This window comes from Lissotriton vulgaris, chromosome 12, assembly GCF_964263255.1.
Source record: "Lissotriton vulgaris chromosome 12, aLisVul1.2, whole genome shotgun sequence".
Classification (NCBI taxonomy): Eukaryota; Metazoa; Chordata; class Amphibia; order Caudata; family Salamandridae; genus Lissotriton; species Lissotriton vulgaris.
The window spans coordinates 607,287,680-607,310,136 of record NC_141700.1 but is presented as its reverse complement, the minus strand read 5'-3'; the positions used below and the strand labels follow the sequence as shown (position 1 = coordinate 607,310,136).

General features: G+C 44.0%; 1 protein-coding gene across 1 annotated transcript in view; it reads left to right on the top strand.

Moving 5' to 3' along the window:
- LOC147677835 (polycystin-1-like protein 2) overlaps nucleotides 1-22,457 on the top strand; it is a 434,899-nt gene that overhangs the window by 116,585 nt on the left and 295,857 nt on the right. Inside the window, exon 3 of the mRNA XM_086945590.1 lies at nucleotides 987-1,114. Within this exon, the coding sequence (XP_086801716.1) occupies nucleotides 987-1,114 (128 nt within the window). The remainder of the gene's footprint in view (nucleotides 1-986; nucleotides 1,115-22,457) is intronic.

The window sequence follows — 22,457 nt, the reverse complement described above, 5'->3', positions numbered from 1 at the left end:
ACGTTTGAATCAATATCAGCCACTCGTAAGAACTCGGGGGTACATCCAAATCCACCATTACTTTGCACACCATGCCACCTCAGTTTGGACCCAGCTAAATACAAATTATTCTTGCCCCTGCTCCAGTGGTAACATTCCATTCTGAACTGCCAAGCCAGGTTGTCTCTTAAACCCAGGACCAGTTTCGCCCTCTTTATGGGCTCAACGATGGATTAAGATTTAGCCGGAGCAATTGCCAGTGGCTACGTTTAATTCAAGCATGCCATCCATCACCTTGCTGTTGCCTTTGTGTATGGGGCAAGTAAAAAGCAATGTCAAAGCCAGTAGCACGGCCTTTAGGAGCAGAGATCTATAAGCTTTGCTAATGCTTGTTGTTGTTTAAGTATACTGATACAGACTGCCTTCTGTAAGCTTTACCACCGTAATAAGACGGAATATGTAAATAAAATGTGGGATTGTAGTCAAATTATTGTCTAATGGGCTAATTTTATTTTTCAATTGTCTACATGTATAACTCTCCCACTTTACCACATGTCTTGTTGTTTAGCCTCTTAGTTCACCTTCATATTATTTCTCTCGCTTGCCTTCTCTTCATCTGCTTCAAATCAGTCTTTCCATCTCTTTTTAACTTTCTTTTTAATTCTCTCCATTTCTCTGTCAGCCCCAGTATCTCGCCCTCTCCCTACACTTTATTTCTGTCTTTGTATCCTAAATGTATGTGTGCATCTTTCTCCCTCATTCTGTTTGCCCCATCCATGCCTCACTGTTTCCCTCCACTTCTTTGTCACTTCCTTTTCTCCTTCACTAGCTTGTCTTCAATGGCTTCTGACATTTTCTGCTGTTTTTGTTTCATACCTGGAACCCAATTTCCATCTGTCAGTCACCCTATCAAATCAACTCTTAGTCTCTCCTTCTGTCCTCACGTCTCTTCTGCTTGTTGCGTACCTAAACGCATTGTGAAAATTAATTTGTGGCTCTTTCTTTAGAAACAAAATATCTCCCAGTTCTCATTCGCCGTCCTCCGTAACCTGGAACTTGCCAAAACGTTTGATTTGACGGAGAAGAAACCTCTGTTCTTAATGAAGACTCCAATGTTCTCTACACAGATTGTCAGGTAATGGCCAGTGGGCAGAGTTCCAGATCAGGTGGTTCATGTCAGCTGGAGGTGCAAGAGAGAGAACACATAGTGGACTCTTTGATGTAAAGCAGAGGTCTTCAATACACCTGGCAGAATTTGAGGATAACCTCTTCTTATGCAAATGATTTAATTCAGGGTCATGATATGTACATTTACCTCATGTGCATGACGGGAAAATATCAGAACAAGAATGTCAAACGTAGAAGACTTTTCCTCCCATTTTATTAAATGTGTAAATAACATTTTGATTGCCATAATAGTCTGTATAATACATTAAAATTAGGACTTCAATAACTTCAAATTATTAAAAAGGACTATTGTTGAAGTTAAAAAGATGTAAAAAATATAGATTTCTTTAGCAGTAACTCCCTTGGGGTGACATTTTGTTGTGACTACTTTTACCTTGACACCTAAATATTGATAAGGTTGCCCCGTCGATGTATTTTAAAAGTAGGACATGGCTGTGACCTTCCTGGATTTGCTTTGGGAATCTTTTTATACATGTACAGAATAATACCTACGCTGCCACAGAATGCTGTTACAATGCCTTCGCAATGCCCGTAGATGCTGGTGCCATTTTGATTGCTGGGCTGTGTACATCTTTTGTCATCTGCAAACTGTAACCTAGCAATGCCGGCCTTCCCAGTAGCTTCTGACACCCCTGGGTACCACTGTGCGATAGACCACCCAGGTGTCGGGTTTAAGGCATCATCATAGGTGCTCCTGAATTCTAGCCCTCCTTTCATCATCTGAGAGACTAATAGTGAGGTGCAGCCTCTTTCAGGAATGTTTAGGGAAATCAAAAGATGTCTACTTACCTTTCACCCAGTGTTTTAATACAGTGGGATCACAAATACTCAAACTTTGTTTAAAAAGAGGAAGAGGGGTGTGGTCAAGATGGCCGAGTGAGCGGACAGAGTGCTCCAAGCACCCGCCGACGGCCAAACACAGCACCGGCTTTCGGCACGATTCAGCGACAGTCGGCCTGAGTGGTTATACCGGAGGGGGTCCCGAGCCCAGAGCGTACCCCTCCAAGGCCCGGGACGATCGCTGCGGGCTGTAACTTGCCTGCAACCGCGCTCTGGTGGTCAGGAGGCTGCGCAGGTGAAGTGAGGCCTGGGCTCCTGGGGCCGGCCGGACTGTCCCCCTAGGGGTACTGCAGCTGAGCTAACGGACCGACAATAACGAGGGCCGCCTCCGGTGTCCTGGCTTTCGCAGTGGGGGTCCGGGGAGCTGCGAACTAGCGGACCCCGTGGTGGCGTTTTGGTGGGCCGCCGGGACGCCAGGCACGGGACGCCATTTTGAGAGGAGAGCGCCGCACCCTGTGCCGAGGAGTTGGTGGTGCGGTCCCTGCGGGGCGCCGATGAGTGGGAAAAGTCCCTCAGCGGCGCGGTGGTGAAGGCCCCGTGATCTCTACCCGGCCGCGAGCGGTGCAGCAGGTGTGGCGGCCCGGAGCTGCGGTACAAAGTGAGACTGCAGAGGACGAGCTGCACGGAGCCCAGGAGCGAGCACACTCCCGGTGGGCCGGGGGACTGAGGAGGTTGGCAGCAGAGCTGGTGAGACGCGGGTTCCCGGTGAGTGGCGGAGCGGTGTGCCCGGCGGCCATGTGAGTGAGCTGGGGGCTGCCTGGACTGGAGCGAGTGGCAGAGGGTCTTGCGGAGCGGCCTGGGGGGCCTCTACAGCGACGCGGGCGGAGATTGCTGGCCTGGAGGTGTGGGAGAGCGCTGTCAGCAGGCGCCGCTCCCGGGGTGGCGGTGGTGGAGAATGGAGCATGACGAGCACGGAGTCAGGCGGAGCACAGAGGACCACACCGCCATTTTGTGGAGGAGTTTCCTGTCGGGCCCAGGTACGGGGGATGGGAGCTGCAGCTTGGGCCGTTAGTGGAGCTCTCCCCAAGGCGGTTGAGTTATTTTCCCCCCACCTACAACATGGGCCGCCGGAGCATGCGGGGACAGCTGGCGAAGGACTGCGACCTGCCGGGTCTAGGCACTGGGGCAGAGAAACGCAGCTTAAGTGCACAGGATTGGGCCCAGACAAGCACGAGTGGGGACACGGAAAGCGCCGGACGCAGCATGTCGGCCGGAGCAGTGGATAGTGAAACACGCGCAGCTTAGCCGTCGCAGAGGGGATTGGCAGGGGGTGAGCAGAAGGTCATCGGGGGAGCCGGGACCGTACCAGCACGGAGGCAGAATGCGGACTGTGGTGATGCCCTGGGGGACTTGCTGGCAAAAGGGGGATTTTGCTGCGAAAGCTGGCAAGCATACACCAACTGGAGGACTAAGCCCGTGCCCGCCCCCCAGAACTCAGAGAGACGTACTTGGAGGCCCGGTGGGGTGAGGCATAAAGGAGGCAGAAATCCCCCGGAGGCCCGAAGGCTTCCCTCTAGCTTGGGGGTGAGTGCCGGGGCCGGGAGGGTCACTCATTGACGCCGACAGTTGAGACAGTCGATAACAGGGATTGGGGGGGCTTTCCACAACCTTTTTGAGCTTAGCCGGAGAGTGCTATGTCCTCCTCCAGGTACAGGAAGGAAAAGACCATTAAGGACTTGTTTGTCAAGGCGCCAGCTGGACACATGGCCTCCACCACAACAGCTGGGCCCTCGGGCCAAAGTCAGAGAAGGAGGACGGAGCTGAGCCCATCACCACGGCGTTCCTCGAATCCATGTTTGTCGGTTTGAGAGAAGACATCCATGCCCTCAAGCAAGAGTTCGCATCGGAGATCCGGGAGGTCAGACGTGAGGTTGATGGCATCGGCGAGAGAGTCGCTGATCTGGAAGGTAAGAGCGACGGGAGGGACACGGAGATAGCGGCTCTCCAACAGGAGATTATCTGGATCTATGACCAACAGATGGACCTCCAAGCCCACATCGAGGACCTAGAAAACAGGTCCCGGCGTGCTCTGCCATCTTGGTGCAGGGTAGGAGTAGGAGCCGCCAAGTAGGAACCCTTGTTAAGAGCTCCTGGTGTTCGGGATATCAAGGACGATTCTAATCCCTGAAATAACCCCGCCACCCACCCGCAGAGAATAGTCAAGAGAACAGGAAAGGACGAGGAGCACTTTTGACGAGGATCGAAAGAAAAGGAAGCTGAGAGGAGCCTACCGCACCCGCGCGTCTTCGTCTCTTGCACCAGCACATGTGCATGAACGAGGACACGGCCAAAGAGAAACAGCGGAGGATAGTGAATACAGCCAGCAGGAAACGGCTTATCAAAGGTGGAGAAACTGATGCCCCGGAGGATAGGCGATCGGGCTCCAAGTCTCTGGAGAGACGGTCGTTGCCCCTAAGCGAGTCCGGCGCCCAGCGCACACACAGCCCTCTGACACTGGGAAGGGGCTGGGTCGAGCTGGCTGTCCCAGGAGCCGGCCACTGCAGGAGTGAATGCGGAGGTCGAGCTGACGGTCCCAGGAGGGGAGCAGCTTTGGGAGTGCGTGCGAGCTGCCTACGACTGCAGCGCTAGGGGAAATCAATTGCAGCGCTGCCCCAGAGTGAGCGCCTCCCTTGGCCTCTGATGAGGGTGGCAGGTCGAGCGAATGAAGCGCAGTGAAGGTCGACGCATTTTATCTACCGGGATCTCCAGAGGAACAGAGCCAAAGGAGTGGTGTGTCGGGCGCCGCAGGAGGAGATAGGGCACACACAGCATGGTCCACAGCAGAGCCCTCACTCAACTGGAGGTGAGTGCCAGAGTTTAAAAGTTTTCTAAAAGTTTTCAAACTGTTGAGTGCAATTAAAAAGAATAAACTCTAGTTGTGCTGAATCGATTGGAAGGAAAGAACAGAGGAATTTGGGACAGGGCTTGCTTGACCTTAAAATGGCGGCTGCCGAGGACGTCTAATCATATGACCATCAGTAACCAGTAAGAGGACGTGTACACAAGAAAGACTGAGAAAGGACTTCAAAGGAACTTCAGAGACCAGCTAATAACACAGGGTAGTAGTAATGGAAAGAGGACTAGTACACAAGAAAGATGGAGAAAGGACTACTATATAACATCGGATATAAACAAGGGAAAGAGGACTAAGCAACAAGAGAGATAGAGAAAGGAAAACAGATCACAGCAAAGGATGGGAAAAAAAAAACGGCGGCCATCTTGAAACATTCTTGAAATTTTCCTGAAAATATTACGATTTTTTACTGTAATAAAATACTGATAAATTAAAAGTGCCGATCTCCGATCTGGCTACACAGATTAAACAGAATGTATTTCAAAAGAAAAGAAAAGTCTGGCACATCCTAAAGGTTGTCAAAACTTTCATGACGATCAGTATAATACAACACTTTACTATATTCAAAACGCACGCGACCAATCAATTATCATGGCGGACCATTGCCTAGAAAAAGTAAGCATGAACTCACACATCATAAGATATCCTACCAAAATCTCCAAAAATGCAGCAAAAAAATTGAAACATAACCTATTGAGGAGAAACCCAGACACGCTGATCTCAGACCCCACGTCTAGCATAGTTAGAGGCACTAAAGTGAATGATTTGATATTCTTTACAAGAAAAACTGCCAAATGGCGAGATATCATTACTAATTTACTAAACGTAATTTCCATTACCAATATTCCACATGGCACAAAAATCATGACAGTCAGCCCCAAGATGCAGAGCTGACCTTAGCATAACTATGTACAAGAACGGTATAGTGCTAATACAAGCCTCCAATCACGAATTAGAAAAATTTGACAACATATTCCATACATTAAAAGGGTACACGGAGAAAACAAGGACGAAACAACACATAACTCTACAAGAAGGTACACCGGACACCAGGAACACTACGTCTACAGATCATATAATAATCAGAGAATCGCAAAATACACAACAGTCTACGCAAGTAACAGACTCAAGCCGTATAAAAAGCACAACACCTGGAAATGAAGCAGAGAGAACAGAAACTGCCTCGCAATATACGGAGAACAACAAAGAAGATCAGAAGAAAGATGCATCTCCATCGTCTAGGCCGCTCCATGAGGCTCGGGAATACACAGATATAGAAAACCCCAACACAGTGATACCCATCCTACTCCGGTGCAAAGAATTTCACAAAGAACACCTCGTACTACAAGAAAGTTATCTTACACGAACAAAACTAATAATTTCAAAAAGACAGGAATTTTGATGAAAAGAGCGGATCAAAAGAAAAAAGGGAAATCAAATGGTGAATCACGCAACAAAAGAGGCAACATAACGAACACAGCTCCTCAAACCCTGAGAGAGTTCGAAGATCTTAGAACAAAATTGAACATCATGTCGTAAGACATTTGAAGCTCTCTGCATAAGATAGAAAAACTCCATGAAAATACAGAAAACACCCACAAAAAAATAGAGCACATCATAGAGCTAATACATTACTCTCAAAGAAAAAGCAAGGAGATGGCGATGCCATTATCAAATAGACATAATAGACCAGACAGAACACCTAAGGACTTAACGGAAGAAGAAACATTATCCTTACTAAAGGACTATGAGATGCCGGAGCACAATAAAGAAGAGGAAATCAGAACAGTCCAGATCAATGTCAATAGAATGCCTAGACTGAAGGATAGGAAACCCAACCTCAATAATTTACAAGTTCAGATTATCTCTGAACCGCAAATTTTGACCGCAAACGGCACAGAAAAATCATTGAAATGCCTTTTGGTCAACTGCAGATCCGCAGCTAAACATGCATCAGACATAGCCAACCTCATCATTAGCCAAGAAATTGATGTGACAATCCTCACTGAAATATGGCTATCAGAATCATCATCTCCAGTCCTGGACCTACTAGTGCCCCCTCAATACAACATTTTGAGACTGGATGGACGACAAAAGAAAGGGGGTGGCATAGCCTGCATACATCGCTCGGATATAGTAATCGGCCAAATACAATCAGAACCGCTCAAAGAGTGTGAATATCTAGGACTCAATATAAGATCGGACAACAACCAAACATGCAACCTGCATGCACTGTATCACCCACCTGGTAACAATATGCCGTTCATAGAACATTTAATTGAGATCATCACAGCAAATCATAACACCGACGTAAACAATATATTCTTTGGGGACCTTAATCTACACTGGAACAACAGCAATGACAAACAAATAAATGCCTTAAAAGATTTCCTAGCTGAGCTCAATCTTTCACAATTTTGTACACAGCCAACTCACTTGAAAGGAGCTACGTTGGACTGGATAATTTAAAAAAACGAGAACATCTCAGGTATAGCAATAGAGCTGTGTGACTGGTCAGACCATCATGTCATAACATTCACGATTCCCACATGGAAAAAGAACAAACACACTCAACCGAACAGAATTAAAAAGTGGGTGAGGGACATGAAAGATTCGAACATTGAACTTTTATTAGAAAGCTGTGAAAAGGACCTACAACCACCAAAGAACATACAGAACGTAAATGATCTAACGGACTACTACTATACTTCTATAACGGATATAGTCAACTCCACAATGCCTCTTAAACTGAAAAGAGTTACAGAGAAGATTAAAAATCCTTGGTTCAATGGGACACTTAATGAGGAAAGACGTAAACTGAGAATGGCGGAAAGAAAATGGAGACAACACCCTTCTTCTCCCGTACTGAAATCTCTAAGAGAAACCAGAAAAGAGTATAACAAAAAGATCCTCAACTCCAAAAAGAAATTTATCAGATCAGAATTGGGCTCCGCCAAAAATAGACCTCGTAAATTATTCGAAATACTAAAACAACAGCAACAAGGTAGCCAAAACGAACCAAGAATTCACAAAAACACAACTAAACTGCTAAGTTTTCTCTGCCTTCTTCACAGACAAATCCAACACGTTGGAAAGTGAGCTCAAGAGTGCAGCGGATAACCTAGAAAGCCAAACACTTACAACGAGCGTTTCCAACGCCATAATTAAGGATAATGGAGCAAAAAACAAAGCCCATTGGGACTCTTTCAAGTTATTAGACCAAAACAACATTGCCAAAACGCTACGAGAAATAAGACCTAATAACCACTACAGTGATCCACTCCCATCGAAATGCTTAAAAGAAATCAACCAGGCCGTGATTCCCTTATGGACAAAAATTATTAACTCCTCTTTATCACAAGGGATTCTACCAGGATGCCTAAAAACAGGTCAAGTAGTCCCCATTATCAAAAAATCGACGGCGGACCCAGACAATCCGAATAACTTTCGCCCGGTAACCAACATTACGGTACTCGCCAAACTAATAGAGAAATGTGTGCAAAGTCAACTCAACCAACACATAGACAATTTCTCTCTTTTGGATGAATGCCAGTCAGGCTTCAGAACAGGACATAGCACTGAAACAGCGATCTTACAGATAGTTGATGATGCGTTACAAGCCTTAGACCAAAATAGATCATCTCTACTCATCCTCCTAGACCTATCAGCTGCATTCGACACTGTGAGTCATGTAAAACTACTAAACAGGCTACAGGACAGGATGGGAATATCTGGTACGTTGTTGAAATGGTTTGAATCCTTCCTTCAGGATAGAACACAAAGATTTTTAGTCAATCAATCGCTTTCAACATCATGTCCTAACACGATTGGAGTACCTCAAGTATCCACACTATCTCCATCACTGTTCAACTTATATATCAAACCGCTCACAGTAATTCTTCGAAACTCCAAAATTTCCTTTCACATGTACGCGGACGACACGCAGATATACCTCAAGATCTTGTCTTTGGAAGACATCAGGTTAATGAATGAGGCCTTAGAAATGACATTAAAATGGTTAACAATCAATCACCTAAAACTAAATGCTCAAAAAACAGAATTCCTTCTAATTTCACCATCAAAGAAACATACAGAAGTTAAGGAATGGGCCAGAAGGATCACGGCGCTAAACTGTACCCCTACCATAGTCGACTCAGCTAAATCACCCGGAATATCACTTGATTAGAACCTGGATATGAAAGAACATATCAAGGCTATGGCAAAAAGTGCCCGCTTTCACCTGAACCACATTAGAAAGGTGAAACCCTTCATTTCAAAAGCAGATCTCAAGCTAGCAGTCCAATCATTGGTCATCTCAAGGATTGAATATGGGTGCACTACGTTAGGAGGCATACCACAAATCTCCACAGCACCGCTAAAAGCATGCCTCAACGCAGCAGCAAGACTTATAACCGGCTCAAGGAAGTTCAACCATATCTCTCCACACCTCAAAGCTTTAAACTGGCTACCATACGAAGCCAAAATTCAGCCAAAAATGGCATGTGTCACCCACAAAGCACTTCACTACAACACTCCAAGATATCTTGCCCAGAAAATAGTACTATCTGGAGGAAATAGACCTGCTAGGAGTGCCAAGGAGTTGGTACTGAGACCACCCATGTTCCGGAAGAAAAGAACTTATGATAGAGCGTTCTCTGGAGCAGCCCCTAGAATATGGAACTCTTCCACCAAACATCAGAAAGATAACAAACACAGTAACATTTAAGAGGGAAACGAAAATATTTTTAATGAGCACATTCCTGCCATAGCTCTAGTTGGATCCTCTTTAACATAGCAGCAGAGTTATACTCCATGGATGTAGAAGATGGAAATCACAGGTCAAGATACAAGACTAATTAACTTAATTACTGAAAACCTATCTACCTCATGCCACAAAAGAACACTTAAAAAAAAGAAAAAATCTGTAGATATGGTGTTTAATGTATTTTATATGTCATATCTCTTTATTTAACTCTTCTGTACAAGATGTATCTCCTTACTACCTCATGATATGTAAAGCGCTCTGATACCCATGGGTCCTGTTCGCGCTATACAAAACTCTTTGAATAAATAAATAAATAAAAACAACATACGCATTAGAGGAGTGAAGATGGATGAGGACTCGAAGGATCTATTCTCCTACTCCAGAGAACTTTTCAATCGCATACTGGGCAGACCATTGGAGACTGAATTGAGAGTGGATCGGGCGCACAGGGTGGGTCCCCCGAGGGCCCCGTCTGCTCCGCCGCCGGACATACTAGTCTGTGTCCAAGACTTCCGTACCAAAGAGGCTATCCTCAAAAAAGTGCGACAAATGCACCCTCATCAGTTTAAAGGTCACATTGCTGTTCTTTATCAGGACCTGTCCGCCCTACCCTTACAGAAGAGGAGAACCTTCAAATCTATCACTACACATTTACAGCAGCGCAACATCACCTACAGTTGGGGCCACCCATTCAGGCTAGTGTTTCGCATTGACAATAAGTTGTACCAGCTGTGCTCCTTGTCAGAAGCTAGCAGGTTGCTGGGTGTGGAACTATCAGAATCAGAGAGTGGAGGTGAGGATTCCAAGGAAGAAGCTGAAGATTCCAGACCCCGATGGTGTCAACAGGGCCGCAGGCGCCGTCTCAAGAAACCCTGAGTGGAAGAGGTCATGGAGGGTAGACGGTCAGCTTTGGAGGCCGTCTCGGCAGACCTCCCCAACACCCAACCCGGCTGACTCTAGACACTATGCCTGGCCGATTGTTTGCTTTCTTAAGACCTGGGCCGTTGGCGGGAGGGAGGGGTCTTCCATGTTGGTCATCCACCCCGATACCCTTTCACTAATCAACCATGGTTGATGGGCTATGTGTTTTCGCCTTATTTTGCTTCATTAATATGTTTTGTGGTTTGGGACTTGGGGGGGGGGGGTGTTGAGGGGGGTGTCCAGTGCTCCACATCCGATTTCCTCCTAGTGCTAGAGTAGCTCCACACGTCCGAGTAGCCCTTCCCTAAACAGCGGTCCACAGTACCGGCAACGCCATACATAGCTCCTCAAATACGTGCCTGATTCTGCCGATTATTGGTTATGCCTGATACCACACTTAGGATTTTAACCCTCAATGTGAGGGGCCTTAATAACCCGGTAAAGCGCAGGGCGTGGTGTCATGTTTAGAGAACACACAAGCAGATCTAAGCTTACTTCAGGAGACCCATTTGCTAGCGCGTGACTGTCATAGGCTGCGGTCCCGCAAATTCCCCACTCAGTTTTTTTCCTCATCCACCACTAAGACGGCTGGGGTGGCGATTCTGGTGGCTCAGTGGTTTAAAGGGGAAATATTGCATAAAGGTGCCGAGATCAAGGGAAGACTTCTGGGTGCCCTTGCCCTGGGTGGACTAACGTTCACTATTGGCTCCCTATATGCCCCGAATGAAGGCCAGGAGAAGTTTTTGCATTCCGCCCTTACTGAGGCCACAGCTGTCGTGTTCTAATCTAGGACCCTGATCGATACTGTGACCTTATGCCCCTATACGGCTATTATCCCTTTGTACCCCTATATTAGCATAACCGATCAAATGCAATATTCAGAAACTCGTCTCTGGCCTCACACGAACAGAGCCACATTTCAGAATCGTTTCCTCTGAAACTTCCTTTGCAGCTCATTAGTGCAAATGACATAGCAGAAGACACTATCTAAGATTCCTCGATTAACACTCTGAGTTCTTCAACAAGATAAAAACTCAGCAACCTGGGAAAGCCCCGCTTGCTATGTTTTGATTAGGAAATAGAACTCTAATGAGCACTGATAGACGATCACTTCCTAGTGACATCTTTATTGACGTCTTATGTCCAAAAACTTACGTCAAACCAGGCACCTTTCAGGTATAAATATTACCAACGTTGCCTTAAGCAAACGCTGTCTCGCTGAAGCTGAAGCTGCTGCTGATGATACCATCGCTGCTATCGCTACTGCTATCGCTACTGCTATCGCTGCTAACGAGCGAACAATGGTGTGGTGCACATAGGAGCTGAACAGCTGTCCCCCTTCAAGAGCCCAGCAGATGCAAGCTGCCTGCGGAGGCTGCCCCTCCTCCTCCTCCTCTTTGACGCGCTGAGAGAGACGCTGTCTTTTCTCCTGCAGAGAAATCCAGCTCCGGCGTTTCCAGCCTACTCTTGCGAGTGACTGGGATATCGAGTCCCTGGAAGGAGATACCAGACCTCCAACATTCTATTTCAGAGGTATGGTGTTGACTAAACCCTTAAAGAGAATTCTTGAAGCAAACCTTGGCAAAACCAACTTAACTAAAGCTACTTACTTACTCCCCTCCCAAGTATTAGGCTTAGGTCAGGTACACTGGGGTAGGCGTAGTTAGAAGCACCAGTTGAGTACGTTAGCTAAATGTATATATGTTTTATTCATTTTAAACCATTGTATGGCTAAGAAACCATATCAATGCTTTTACAGTATTATTTCGCAATACTCATTTTACTGTACGTACTTTTTATAATAACAAGTCTTGCAATTGTGGCAATTCATTTCTCTTGTACGAGAAGAAAGACTGTTCAATAAATAATACCTTTTATTGAAAACGCCCGTCTCTCTATTCTCTACATATTGTGAAAGTAATCTGCACAACAACTGACTGAGTAAAATAACTGTCTAGTGTTTCACACGACCCTAGAGATTGACTCTTATCTGAGGAGCAAAGTTGTCATGTTGCACGGTTGTTGGAAAACTGAATCCCTTCTTGTCTATACTAGGGAAGCTGATCACTTCCTATTCAGTCAAGAAAGTTTCCAGTGACCTCTGAGCTAGTTGGTAACAAACCCAATTAAGTTTAGCATAGTCAGTAGAGGCCTGGAAGATCCGCACTTCTACGTCGATACTACTGTTTATGTTATTCCAATGCGCAGGGCCTATTGGGAAAATAGGAACTACACTACATGGCGCCCAACGTTTGGTAAGGCGATAAACTAACGTAAGACATTAGAGTAACTCAGTCGTGCATTTTTCACACAGACCCCTTTCTCCCGTAAATACTCCAATAGACGTCTGGAGTGGGTGAAAGGTTAAAATCCGCCCGACCTTAGTAGGAAGAGATTCCTATGTAAAGCTCTGGTTTATTCAACGTTGAAGGATACAGTGTTCCAAAATATTGTGCACCTAAACTTTGTCTCCTTGGAGACCTGCTCTGCAAACCTTGCATTTATACAATGCCAGGAGAAAACGGGACTGTTGAAACCGCAGCAGATGCAAATCAACGGGACGCCGGTATTACTGAACCGGGTGCTATAATCATCCCGGCACATTTAAGAAAATCTATAACGTCAAAACTTATAGAAAATGGGCTGACCACACAAGGTGGCACAGTCGTCTTCGTGATAGAGGCACACGAATATCGGCAGACAGAGGTATTCTATTCATGGATAAAATTTCCAGCGGCAAACGCTGCAACACATGAGTTCCACTATTACAAAATAGAGGATCCCCCGGGAGAGTACGCTCCTTTCGAGGAGATTAAAATCCCATTAAAATTCCAAGAGCACCTGCTCTGGTTTAATGGCGCCCTAAAACATAATGATCATATTACCAGGCTCGGTCCACTAGGTAGACCAGGAGCAACGTGGCCGGTTCTAGCCAGCTACACACCACATCCGGACATTGAAAAAATGTCAAAAGAAGAACTTTTAGCACAGCTAAAAACATTAATTAAAATACATAGGCAATTAGTCCAATATGTAATGCGGACTACTACAGTCCGATCAGCTGTTAATACCCCACAGCTGACCCCTCATCAGGGGAACACTAATAAAATTACACCACAGAATATACAGTCATGTCTTGGTAAAACACCCATAAAACGGGAACAAATTCCTTTCTGGTTAGCGCAGAAAATCACTCAAATAGAGGCAGTATTTCCGAATACTACCCCTATTGAGAAACACAGGATTCTGACCATCTGCCTTCCTATGGGGGTCGCACCACACGTGGAGGACTGTGACACTTGGGGTACAGTCTTTGCTTCCATTTACACAAAAACACATGATGTTCCGTCTATGGCGGTAATACCAGAAGTGCTAAAACAGATTAAAAATGAATACGGTCCAGAACCTGCTTTAACTCTTGGTATGAAATTACTGAAAGACTTCAAGCAGGTCTCGGCTATATTATTAGCCAACATAAAAGGAGAAGCAGCATCTGTGGCGATCTGCCAGAAGTTGAGGGAAACAGATATAACAGATCAACCAATTGAGCTTGCCAGAATCATAGAAAAATGCTATGAAGAATTAGGTAGAGACAGCTTGGGTGGAGAACCAGTAAAGCCCCAACTGCTCGAAAATCCTGAAAAATGATTTATTAGAAATAATTCAAACACTCCTAAAAAGAGCTGGGATGGAAATAAACAATCCACTCCCAAGGAAAAAGTTTTCCAGTCCAGAGGAAGGTCTCCTCGACGGAGGGAAAGAACTCCGACTCGAGAACACCAGTCTCCCCAGAGGGAGCCCTCTGAGAAAAGATACAACCTTAGAAATAGGGATAATTTGAAAAAGCCTGATAGATATCAAAGTATTGATACACGTCCCTCTCGATCTTATTCGCAGATATCGGAAAGAAGAGGACCGTCAGACCCAGGAGAGCACACCAAGTCCAAAGACAAGGAACCTGCTCAGAGTAAAAAATCTCAATTTCCAAAAAAGAAGGTAGCCAGTATTAGAGTAATCAACCATGCCGAGAATACTGAGGACACAGTTGAAAAACGGGGAGTGGGCACAGACAATGTTAGACAGTGCAGCAGAAATCAGTATAGCCTGCAAGATCTTGATGAGTCATCTGGAGACAGTGGACACAAATGAATACATTCAGGTTGAAACTGCCGACACCAGAGTTAGCGAGCCCCATAAGATATACGAAATAACACTGCGTATAGAGGGTGATAAGACTAGGAAAATAAGGGGTCTATTTTGGGATAAACTCTCAAAAGGCTATGATATTCTGTTAGCTGAAAAAGATTGGCCCCCAGAGTTTGTCAGGGAGTGCCCGCGTGGAGAAGAAATGATTATGCCTGCCTTCTCGAATCACATTCCGATTCACAAAAAATATACTTATGCAAGGAAATGGGCAGTAGCCCAGGCACGGCATTATATAAAAATCATGTAGAATGGGATGAGGAGTCTCCTCCTCACAAAACCCAGTTAAAAAGTGAACCAACTGCACAAAGGCAGTATCCCATTAAGCAAGAAGCTAAGAAACAAGTCAGGGAGATTTTAGATCAACTTGAATATCAGGGGGTGATTGAAACATGCACCTCTCAAATGAACAATCCTTTGTTTCCTGTCTCCAAACCAGACATTTCATATCGTCTAGTTTTGGACTACAGACACCTTAATGCATGTTGCAAAACTTTTGCAGTACAAAATTCGCATAGTGCTGCACTAATGAATAACATAGTTAGGAAAAAATATAAAACGACATTAGACATATCTAATGGTTTCTTTTGTCAAAACGTTGCACCAGAAAGCAGATACTTGACCGCTTTCTCAGTAATGGGTCTCACAGTAAAAATTTCTGTAGGCTCCCACAGGGGTTCAAGAACAGCCCAGGACTATTCTCAGCTAGAGTAACAGAGTTACTACAAATATATGATGATGAGGCATTATCTTACGTAGATGATATCTATCTCACAGACGACGACTTGGAGACTCACTTGAAAAGAGTGAACACCATTATACTTGGGTTCGCAGCAGAGGGTTACAAATTCAACTTTAAAAAGTCTCGAATTGCCCATCTGACAGTATTATTTTTAGGATACGAATTATCAAGTGAAGGAAAAAGCCTAGCGGACAACTTCTTAGAGAAGTGCGCTGTACTCCAAGCTCCAAAAACGCTGAAGAATTTACAATCGATTCTAGGCTTTCTGAATTTCGGTAGAACTTACATTCTAAATTACGCAGAGAGGGTTAAACCTCTCTATGAACTAATTAAACCTGATTTTAAACAAATCAATTGGACTCAAAAACACACAGAAATTTTGAGATCACTGCAAACAGACATGTTAGCTAAAACAAAATTAGATACACGTGACAACACACGCAATCTTGTAATCCGAGTCATCCCAGGAAGATGCGGATTCACGTACCTGACCTCTAATGAGGGAGAAAAGGTACCAATTTCAATTAAATCTCACTTGTACACACAAGCAGAAAAAACATTCAGTCCAACAGAAAATACTGTGAAAGCAGTAGAAACTGCAATAGCGAATGAACGAGAACTAGCACATGGCAAAAGGATTAATATCCTCACAGCGGAATCCGCCTTCGAGGCGCTATTCAGCCCAGTAAACCTGCCTGTAGTGTCACTGGATCCGAAATGGATACATTGTGTAGAGTCTCTAGGAGCGGAAGATGTGAAATACTATTTCGCCCCGCAATTCGAAAAACTGAATGATTCAGAATATGAAGAAGAATATCCTCTGCCAATCGAACTTCTGCCTCTCCCACAGTACGCCTGTATAATCTATACAGATAGATTTGTACAGCATTTCAACGTAGAGAACAAATCCTACGATGCAGCCTGTGCGATTGTTAAAGGTCGTTGGCTGTGCGGTAAATTCAGACCGAAAATAACAAAAACTGAATCCGTGAAGTACTGTTCGGCTCAGAGAGCTGAAATCAGATCTTTAAAGATGGCGCTTGAAAATGCAGATCGCGAATTCCCCACACTAATCGTGTGCGATTCTCATTTATGCGCCAACTCTTACAATAATAAGTTGCAGAGCTGGATTGAAAAAGATTACAAAGATGACACAGGTGCCACAATAAAGCAATAATTGCTCTGGAAACAGGTAGCTCTTTTACAGAAAGAACTACAAAAGACTCACGTGATACACACTCTGAGTCATCAACGTGATGGCGATCACGTTGCAGGTAATTCATTGGCTAATACAGCCACAGCGGAAGCAACTAAACCGGCTTCCATAGCCACAAAAAAGCGTGCAGAAAAATACATAGACGGGGAGCCCATGCTGGCAGTAAAAACGACCGTAAAAGGCGACTGTGCAGCACTACCCGTGAACTATCCACTCAATTATGCATACGTAATCGATGCAAACTTCGTTCCTTTTGCTCGAATCCCTGGAGTGGGGGATAGGGTAATTCCAAACACGAACCAGCGAATATTTTTAATAGCAGACGCACACATGGGATTGGGTCCTAGGCACAAAAAGATCAAGGAATCTCTGACTGAATTACAATCAGTATACTGGTGGCCGGGAATGAGCGTGCAACATCAAATATATGTAAAGAACTGTCCCGACTGTGACAGGGATCGCAGTATTGAACTACGCTACCGGCTACCAATCAGAAACAGTGTAACGCTGTCTACATGCCATCCTGCGCCCTATTAATCATTAAGGCTAAACACACTTAAAAAAATGAGGCCCCAGCGCTCGGCTGACGCCAGAACGGTTATAAAAGATCTGCGAGTCTTTATCGGCACATACGCAATTGCCATGTTCCATTCTGACCAGGGTCCTGCTTTCAGCTCTCGAGCTTATAAGGAGGCCATGGCCAGCATGGGAGTTGGGTTGCGGTATTCTTGTCCGTCACACCCCGAAGGGAACAGTGTGGTAGAAAGAAAAAAACGGGACATAAAGCAATCTATAACAGCAAAGGTATTAGGTTCGGGTGCTGGGTGGGTCAAACATTTAATAAGTGTCCAGATCAGTCTTAACAATTTGCCAAGAAATTCTCTAAAAGGTTTCAGCCCATACGAACTATTGTTCGGAACTAGAATGCGAGTTCAGGACTTAGATAGTCAGGTATCAGTGGTACAAGATAAGAAAACAGACTTTGACATCAAAGATCGTTTGGCTGTTTTACAGGACTTGAATGAAACAAGAAAATCCTTAAGCAACATAAAGTTAAAGCAACAGCCAGCTACCACTGACGAGGCACCACCAGCACAAGCCCCAGCAAGGCCTGTCTGGATTCCAAAGATTGGGGATCTAGTCAGAGAAAAAATAGCGGTGAAGGAATTTGGGCCTTCTTACAGAAAAGCAGTACCTGTCTTAGCAATCAACGGAACAAGATCAGTAGTACTACTGCCCCTTGCTGGTAAAAAGGAGAACAGAGTTGTATCAATCGACCTGGTAAAACCACAAGCATGTGGCCTATAATCAACAGTAGGCCCAGTGGACTCCCAAGAAACAACAGAATACCCAAACTTGCAACAATCCAAGAGGTTCAAACTGAAAGACTAATCACATTCGATCAGCCTGCAGTGCACAGAGAGGGACTATGCAATAATGCCATGGAACTCGTGCCTCTTGAAACACAGATTGAAACAGTTCGTCAAGAAACACCAGTCTACAATGATGTGGCATCTGAATGTGCTACCGAAAGACAAATTGAAAGAACAATTCCAACAATTGACAGAACTGCCTCTGGCTATTTCATCAACTTCGACAACTTTTCCGAGGATCAAAACAACCCCGAAGTGATGCCAGAAACAAAAAAGACTTTTAAAGAAAAAGCAACAGAACTCTTTCAACAAATCAAAGAAGTATATCTGGATGCACCGTTGATTGAGCATTGGATTATTTCAGGGGTATTCATACTCCTACTATGCCTAATTTTAGTTTTAATTTTAGGAAGGTTTATTACAATTGAATGGACACAGCAAGTCAGAACATCAACTTAGTCCTCAAACCACACAGATCATCCCACGTGAAGAAAAGAGAACTGTCAACAGTAAATGTCACAGCCATTCTAATACCCGGTGGGGTAGTATCGGAGAAAACTGACTATGAAATCTATGGTCCGGTCGAGATCCTGAAGTATCCTCATCAATTCAAGGTTTCCTTAAGTGACTTTGTAAAACCTAGTACATTCTCTGATGATTGGGACTTTGACAGTATTAATAACATTATGTCTGATTTAGTAATGTCAGCTAGATTCACAGAGCATGATTATTTACAAGGTTCGTCTAGTTATGAACAGATGTTCTGCTTCACACATTATGGTGACCATTACTTGCATAAATCTGCACAGCCTAGAAAAGTTTTTAAGTTTAACCAATGGGAACATTGTGCTACACCACTCAAAAGCAGTTCTAAAACATTCTTTGAGAAATTCAAGTACTTCTCAGGGTTTAACACCAGTGATGCAGAAACGCTTTATTATAAACTGTTAGATAAAACAGGATTGAAAACAATGCTGACAAATACTAAATTGATATATTCAGAAGCATTTTATGAAAAAATGATGACATTTGGTTTTGATTATTGGAAAAATAACATTGAAACAAAAACCATCTGGGGTACAAAAGATTGGCAGGTACAAGGCCTAGAAGCATTATTCAGAACCTGCATGATACCAGAACAAACAATGTTTTTAAATGACACAATTCATCAAACATCCTGTCTTGGCCTAGCTAAGATTAAAGACCTTAACAAACCGTCTATTCCAAAGCCAATACCTTAGAATACAACAACAGATATTGAGATAGACGTATCTAAAATTTTACATTTAAACAGAACACATCCTGATTGGAAAAAGTGGTTAATCTGGCCTACTGACACAAACAACTGTCAAGATAGATTCCTGAATAAAACACAGGGGTTAACAGTGACCAGACAAGACCCTAGATACTCCCAGAGACAACATCCAGGGATAGTAACAACATACAGTGTAGGGAAACTCTGCCTCGAATGGCTAGGATCATCCACACTGGCTGAAATTAAGCAACACTTGTCTTTACTCAAAGATGGTGCTGATTTGCGCGATTTTATTTTGGGACCATGCAAACAGCGTCAAAAGCGTTTCATAGCTACCAGTGTCTATGCTGCATACAACGAGGCTTGGAAAGTCACACAAATTGAAACAGCTGAAAAAATACGAGAAATTGATCGTATTAATTTGGAAAAATCACTTTCTGTAGTGGACAATGGGTTAATGACTCTGTCCTCCAGAATATATTTGTTGGACAATATTGTATCATCTGCCTTTGATATAATAGACAGAGACTTGCTAATGTTACAGCATGGCCAGTCGCAATTACGTTCTATTGTACAGTTAGGCTGGACGCTGCAAAATCTTCGTTCAGGCTATGTGCCTTGGCGTTTAATCAACACAACGTCATTGTTTTCCATTTTTAACCTTGCTGATAAACAAATCAGCTTGGCACAGAAAGGAGCAGACTATACAATCCTGAGCATCGAAAAACTTGAGAGATTACCTTTGACAATGTCAGAAAGTTCTGTCATTGAATGGATAATACACAGGATTATCACAATTCCGATAACAACTTTCCAATTTAAAAATTGCCTTGAATACATACCTACTGGCCAGTATGAACGAATGGGTAAAGTATACGTTAAGTCAACATGGAAATTACCATATACACATTCATGCTATAGTGACAGCAACAAAAATGTATTTCTTAGTGGTGAAAACTGTAAATGTTCACTAAGCGGTATACTTTTGTGCCAGGGTATTAATTTACACGGAGCCTGTGAAGGTAATTCTAACAACCTTTCATGCCACCAATATGTCACACCTGCAACGCAGATAGAGCCTTTCTTTATGCAACTCGCAAATGGGAGTTACATTCTAATAACGGATCACAGCTGTTGTGGCCTTTTGCCAGGGAAAGCCTATCTCGTAAGCGTAACTTCCATGGTCAAATGCTGTATGCAAGCATTGTTTCCGAGCGGGCCTGGAGACATAGAGACTCCCATCTGGCCTCGTCTGAATTTCTCTTCTATACGAATTGATACTTTAAGCAGAATGAAGTCTGTGCTTTTGCAGACAACAGTGCCCATCACGTCATCAAAAGAGACGTATGATCTCCTAGTTGCAAGGACAGCTACAGAGATTCATGACCTTTTATCAACAAATTGCCCCGTGCTTTTCGTAGAAATGCTTAGCCAACTCCTTAACATGTCTAGTGCCATAGGCATCCCAGGCATATTTAAGACGATTTTTACTGGACTGCTAACACCATTCAAAGCAATTCGAGAATCATTCCTAATTTTGTACATTCAGTCTTTGGCGGCATACCCCTATTTTTAGGACTTGTAGCAGGCATTTTATTTTTGACCCTCCTGCTCCGATATGGCAAGCCACAGCTCAGACATGACTACTACGAGGATGGAAGAAACAATCCTAGCAATTCGCTACCGGGACAGAATAACTAGAGTCCTTGGATTGGCCAGGCTGAGAGATCTAAACATGACCTGGTTCCTTTCATTCAGACCTATATGGCAATCCTGCATCTTACCTGTACTTCGATGTATGCTATGCGGAGATCAGTGCGTGTTGGACATCTGTCATTCACTTCCATCAGCAGTACCAATGGATATCGATACTTTGCTCAGTCCGATAACGGCTCACGCATTGTGTTGTCCCCAGCGGCTACCAATCCTGATGACGGAATTCGTTGAGACTCCTGTACTACGACTAGTTGGTAACAGTAGAGCGAGTGACAAAAGCAACATCACCCAGGTACGACCTTCTGTGAGCATTGCTGATCCAGACTTTGATGACAGCAATCATTCTCACACCTGCCAAGTTACTGCATTATCGAATTTGGTCGAACTGTCACCTGATTTTGTAGACCAATTCTTTGAGAGCCTGTCTGATATGATGTTCTCACCCGAACAGAAACAATAACTTTAGAGAAGCATTCCGACACACAGCGTTCCCATGAACTCTGAATTCGGCCTTCAGTTTCGAACAACAAAAACTGCTAAAAGCGTTGGAACTCTATTCCCCCGTTCAACAAGAATTCTTTTGAATTGAACACTTTTTAAAAAAATATTCACCTTTTTCTGGCACGAAAATTCTTTGCTTAAAGTAGACCTATTCATAAAGAACAGAAGCTTCTACTTCTATTTTTAGATAAATCTAGAGACATAATAACTTTACACCAGCCTCTAGCACATTTTACTGCAATGCATTTATATGTGATGAAATTATCTCGCCTTTTCTTTTCTGTATTAAGAGATATTTCATGTGTAATTTTTTCGCAAAATCGTTCATTGATTACATGTGCTATGATTTTTTGAATGATTTCTATGCTTAAAGACGTACAGTACCTATATTTTCACGTATTTCAAATACGCCTATTTCAAATGCATATATGTATTTTGGGGTGGGCAATGTTACACATGCATCTTATTGCTCTAGTTTTAGTAATTTGATGGACATAAATTCGTGGAGTGGGTGTCGCGTTCTAATCTAGGACCCTGATCGATACTGTGACCTTATGCCCCTATACGGCTATAATCCCTTTGTACCCCTATATTGGCATAACCGATCAAATGCAATATTCAGAAACTCGTCTCTGGCCTCACACGAACAGAGCCACATTTCAGAATCGTTTCCTCTGCAACTTCCTTTGCAGCTCATTAGTGCAAATGACATAGCAGAAGACACTATCTAAGATTCCTAGATTAACACTCCGAGTTCTTCAACAAGATAAAAACTCAGCAACCTGGGAAAGCCCCGCTTGCTATGTTTTGATTAGTAATAGAACTCTAATGAGCACTGATAGACAATCACTTCCTAGTGACATCTTTATTGACGTCTTATGTCCAAAAACTTACCTCAAACCAG